General features: G+C 17.3%; 1 protein-coding gene across 1 annotated transcript in view; it reads left to right on the plus strand.

Moving 5' to 3' along the window:
- Positions 1-6,107, plus strand: part of LOC102681823 (very low-density lipoprotein receptor-like) — a 25,945-nt gene that overhangs the window by 7,425 nt on the left and 12,413 nt on the right. The window contains exon 3 of the mRNA XM_006618740.2: positions 3,527-3,759. Within this exon, the coding sequence (XP_006618803.1) occupies positions 3,527-3,759 (233 nt within the window). The remainder of the gene's footprint in view (positions 1-3,526; positions 3,760-6,107) is intronic.

A 6,107-nucleotide genomic window follows, 5' to 3' on the forward strand; every position in this document is an offset into this window, starting at 1 on the left:
ATGTTGTACAAACTACAATATATTTCCAAGATTTTTCGTTGAACTATGTCATTAATTTTTCTTCATTATAATTTTTCATATTTTTGATTAGTATGTTCATATTGTATCCGTAGTTATTTCTCTTTATTTTTTTTCATTTTTTTCAATAAAAAAATTTTTCAATGAAAAATATTATCATCAACTCTTTGTGTCAAAATAATTATTTAATTAAATAATAATTACTTAATTATTAAAATTATTAAAATTACTTAATTATTAAAATAATTACTACATGCATAATTAATTATCAGTGATATAGGAGAAATTAAAAAAATTGTAAAGTAATACAAGAATAAATTTTTTCAATATTTTCAATATTTGAAAAAAATATTGATTTTGAAATTAAAAATTTTATAATACATGTAACATAATGTAAAATATATAATCATAAAAAAAATTAATCTTTCAAGATTCTACATATATATATATACTATATATATACATATCTAAATATTAATATATATATATATATATATATTGATATTTTAGATATGACATTCTATTCCATTCGAAATTTTATTTCATTTTCAATTTTAATCCTTCTTAATTTTTTCTTAAATAAACCATATCATTCATATCGAATCATAAATTATTTTTCTTTTCTCAACAGATCTTTAATAATTTTGGGATATTTAAAAATTCTCTTACTTATCTTACATCATTATTCTTTTTTTTTATTAAATTAAATATTTGAAATTATTTTTAATTTTTAATAAAAATAAAGAAACAATGAAAAATCAAATATCTAATTTGTTTTAACGAAAGATTATTATGTAAAAAATATTTGTTTGCGTTATAATTTAATTGAATAAAATTTTTTAAAAGGAATCAACTTAAATATATTATCGATTATAAGAACATAAAAATATTCAAAATATGAATAGTATTTTGAAACTATCTTATTAATTATATACTATTTAAGTAAAATATCGAACACTGTTCACTAAATATTAAACGGAATAATAAAGTGCAATAGTAAAAAATTTAAAATAAATAATAAAATTTGAATTATAAAAATTATTTTCAAAAATTATTTTTAGAAATAAAAAATTTCATACCAAAAACCACAAAGAGTTGAAAATGATGAAAAGTTTTATTTAAATAATCATACTTATTGTTGTAGACAATTTCACAGTTTTTTAATTTGAATGGGAATGATTAATATTATATGAGTATTGAAATAGTCGATTTTTCGTTCGTCCATCGAAATAATTGCATACTAAAAGTCACGTACTTACAATTTGAATCTTTAATTTATAAGTAACGAACAAACAAGTAATATTTGTTTGTCGTTGATCAAGAGAATAATAACACGACTATGCTAAGAAATTTATTTCTTCCATTATATTTTCTCGAAAATGTAAATACACTTCCATAATTTAGTCTATGAAATATGACAGTAACAAAAAAAAAAAAGAAAAAAAATTAAATTGAATAATCGAACGAAAAATCAATGTTTATGTATGCCATTCTGAATTTTTGTTTTAATATTTGTCCTATGAATGTTCAAATAAAAATATTGTATATATTTTTGTGTTTTTAAATAGTAATGTGTTTTTTTAAATATTATATAATGTTTAAATATTAAGTAATTTTTTTCTTTATTATTAGAATTCTTTAGAAAATGTTAGAAAATATCTACAATGACAATGACAATGAATGCAAAAGTTTTAGACCATTCATCAAATATAACCATTTTTCGTTTCTATAAATAAGGAAGATATTATGATATGTGATATTTCAATTTTAATGTCATCTTTTAAAAAACATCTATATATTTATGTGTCAAGATCATTTAACAATAGTGTTGAATAAATTTTTAATGAATATATTATTTTTTCTATTTTGTTTTCAATATTTTAAAATTGGATTATATCTTTTTTTTTGGTTTATTTGAAATAATTTCATATGTATTAAAATTTAAAATTTATGTACAAAGTTTTATTTTAATATTATTATTTATTCTAATGATAAAGAAATTACAATAGAAAAAATCTTAAAGATAAAAATTAAAGATATATTTATATTTTTAATAATAAATGTAAAAATATTTTTTATTTATTAAAATATAGTTTAAAAAATTATTAATAATATATTATTTAAAATTATTTATAGAAATTATATAATTGTATAATATATTAATGATGATCTAAAACTTTTAATAAGACTCTATAGTGTAATTGAATGTCATATATAAGAATAAACGAAAGAAGCATATTAATAATTTACATTGAATTTCTTACAAATCATTGAATCTTAAATAAGTTTTTATTTTTACAGAAATAAAGATAAAATTATAAAAAACTCGAACTATTTTATTAAATTGAAAAATGTAATATTTTATTTTATTTTAAATCATGAAATCTTAGCGAATTGCAAAAATATAAATATTTCTGTCTTACATTAAACTTTTTTATAAAATTAAATTCTTTCCGTGCTAAAATTATTCTGACAAATAAGAAAAAAATTTATTTGCATATAATTTTACTTCATAAAAAAAAAAATTCGTTTAAAATTTATTTAAAAAAAAATGTTTAAAATGTTTAAAATGTTTTAAAATAAAACATTTTAAATGATTCCAATTAGCGTGTAATTAAATTTTATTTTATTAAAAATAATAGGATATCGAATTTTTTTATTAGATAGAGTAAATTCTTCAAATATGCACAATAATTCTTAAATTATTTAAAACTTAAAAATTATTTAAATATTTATAATATATATATATACTGTATGTGCTTGTACATATTTGTATTTATAATAATATTTCTAAATTTTAAGTTAATTAGTTAATTAGTTATTATTTTAAGATAGTTTGTGATTTAAAAAATATAATCATAAAAGAAAGAATATAAAAGAAAGAAAGAATATGAAGGATTTAATAAAATATTGTAATTATAACTTTGTCAAAAATGAAACAAATACAGGAAATAATAACATAAATATTTATTTATATTATATTATATATATTATATATATATTATATAAATAACAACAGTACAAGTGAAGTATAGTACATATATTTTATTAGTAGCAATATTATATTTTAATATTAAAATATATAAATATTTTTATTAAAGTGATTATTCAGAGTTCTTTCAAGTGAAGCATTTTAACAATAATAATTAATTTAATAATTGAATTATTATTTTTCTTAATAACAAAGAACATAGAAAATTCATTAAGATAATATAAATTACAAATATTATTAAATTAATAATTTCAAAGGCAATTTCATTACAATCAAAAAATAGTTAATTCAACATTAGATATTTTATCTAAAGAATTTGATTCAAAGATAATATTTAAACTAATGAAACTAAAATGCTTCTTTCAATTTCTATTTAAATTTCTATAAGATTTTTATTAAGATTTTATATTTAAATTTAACTTTCATATTAAAAAATATAAATGATCGTTGAATACAAGTAATTGTTTTTATTATATCATGTTTATTTTATATTCTCATAAAACATATTTTCTCTAGATGATACCTGTCGATCTGATGAATTTACTTGCGCAAACAAGCATTGCATTCAGAAAACGTGGATATGTGACAGTGATGATGATTGTGGCGATGGCAGTGACGAAAAAGATTGCAAACCAGTTACCTGTAGTCCATCGGAATTCGCTTGTTCAGATAATTATTGTATAACATCTCAATGGAGATGTGACGGTGATTTCGATTGTCCTGATAGACGTGACGAAATTGGATGCAAGGTAATTCTAGATAAAATAGATGGTAACTCCTATTACTTAAAATATTTTATTTTAACATAGTTATAATAAACTTTTCTTATACTATGATGTATATTATAGATTTTTGCTTTGATTAAAAGTTTTTTTAAAATAATAATATATTTTGTTTATTTTAAATTTTATTTGAATTAATTAAATTTTGTTAATTAATATGTTATAATTAATTATTTTAATATTTTGTTCTTATATTGTTTCAATTATCCAAATAAAAGAACAATTTTGAATATAAATAATACTGGAAATTTTAAAATAGATAAAAAAATTATCTTATAATCATTCTTTTCTAAATATTTTCTTAATAATTATTAAAAAGAGTAAAATATTAAACAAATAAAATTCTACTATTAGAATATTATTTATAATATTAATATTACTAGTAATATGACATTATGAAACTAACGTAATGATACACAACATTGTCTGTTAACTTAAAATAGGTTTTTTTTATGTATATAGTTTCAAAATTATTCTTAAGAATATAATAACAAAGATTTTTTAAACATAAAATTTCTTCTTTTTTTTCAAAATATTTAACTTTAAAAATTTATAAAAGTTATTTATATAATTTATATGTATATGTATATTTAAAAATTTATATTAATTTTACTTTTTAGATTATTTAGATTATTTTTTAAAAACATAATATGAAAAATATTTTATTAAAATCTAAACATTAGATATAAATATAATTTATTTATAAAATTTTTAATTAATTTAAAATGAATTATCTGATAATTAACGTAATTTAATCAATAAAAAAGTTCTAATACTATATGCATCATATGAAACAGTTAAAATTAATTTTATATAAAAATAAAATATAAATTAATATTGATTTAATAATATTTTAAATGTAATAATTTATTCAGAGATACTAAGTTTATATAATATATATCATTTCATTTTTTCCATTATGTCATATTTATATTGATATATAAAATATTAATATATTCGTGAGGTATACTTTTGATTTATTAGGGAATAAATTATAGAATGATTTGATTAATAATAAAAAACATACTATAAAAAAGAATATATTTAATAAAAGAAATAAGAATAATATTTAATAAAATAATAAGAATAATATAATCTGTTATTATATAGATTATGTGGGTCATGTCGATGCTGTTGTTTTACACTAAGCTTACATGATATGTCGCATCGCACAGCGTAATGATTTAAAAAAAAATGATAAAATAAAAAAATGATAAAAAGAAGGAAAAGATAAAATAGAATCGAAATAACAATCGCGTTTAGTCACACCAAATTCATAAACATCATCCTTACACACATAAATGCAACTTTCTCTCTATGAATATCTTTGTAAAATTATACATTTATATCGGATAAATCATATTTATATCTCTTTAATACTATTCTGAGATATCAAACTCTGAAATTTTTGCTTCGATAATGCTTTTATAAGTAGGTCGGCTAATCAATTATCTATTTTTTTTATTCTTTTTATTTTATTCTTTTTATTTTATATTTTTTCGTAAGTAAAAATAAATAATTGCATTATCATAATAATGGCAAATTTTGAAAACAATTACTCTATAAGAATTCATACAAATCATATTATTTCTTATATCAGCAATTTCATTGAAGTTAACATTGCAGAATCTATAGATACTGCAATCGAAAAACAATCTATCTATGATTAAATTTATTTAATATTGTTTCCGCATAAGCCTTTTGAAAATTTTTAGAATTCTCTATTTCTTTCTATTTGTATTCTGACAAAATATTTAGCCTTAGAATATTTTATTTTGAATATTTTACTGAAATTTAAAAGTAAATCATTCATTTTTAAACGATTATTTACAACAGATTATATCATTATCAAAATATAATATTACATGCATAATTAAAGTTTCTGAAATTAAATAATATATATAGGCATTAATTTTAAATTCTAATAAACTATATTCATATATAAATTCATTTATTTTTCCATTATCTATGTTTTGATGCTTGTTTTAGTTCATATAAGCTTTTTTTTAATAAATAAACACGATCACCTACCTCGAAATCAATTAGTTATTTCATATAAATAATTTCTTTTAAATTACTTTTAAATTACAAAAATGCAATCTTCATATCGAATTGTCATTTCTATTTCTTCATTCATTACAGTAATGACGGATAACTAATACTAATCTAATAGTATCATATTTTATGATCGGAGAAAATGAGTTTTTAAATCAGTAATCAATATCATTCTTTTGTGTATAACTTTTAACGATGAGTCTAATCTTGTATTTACAAATTGTTTCATCTATTTTATTTTTTTTTTTTTTTTTTTTGAA

This window comes from Apis dorsata, unplaced genomic scaffold (genome assembly GCF_000469605.1).
Source record: "Apis dorsata unplaced genomic scaffold, Apis dorsata 1.3 scaffold_373, whole genome shotgun sequence".
Classification (NCBI taxonomy): domain Eukaryota; kingdom Metazoa; phylum Arthropoda; class Insecta; order Hymenoptera; family Apidae; genus Apis; species Apis dorsata.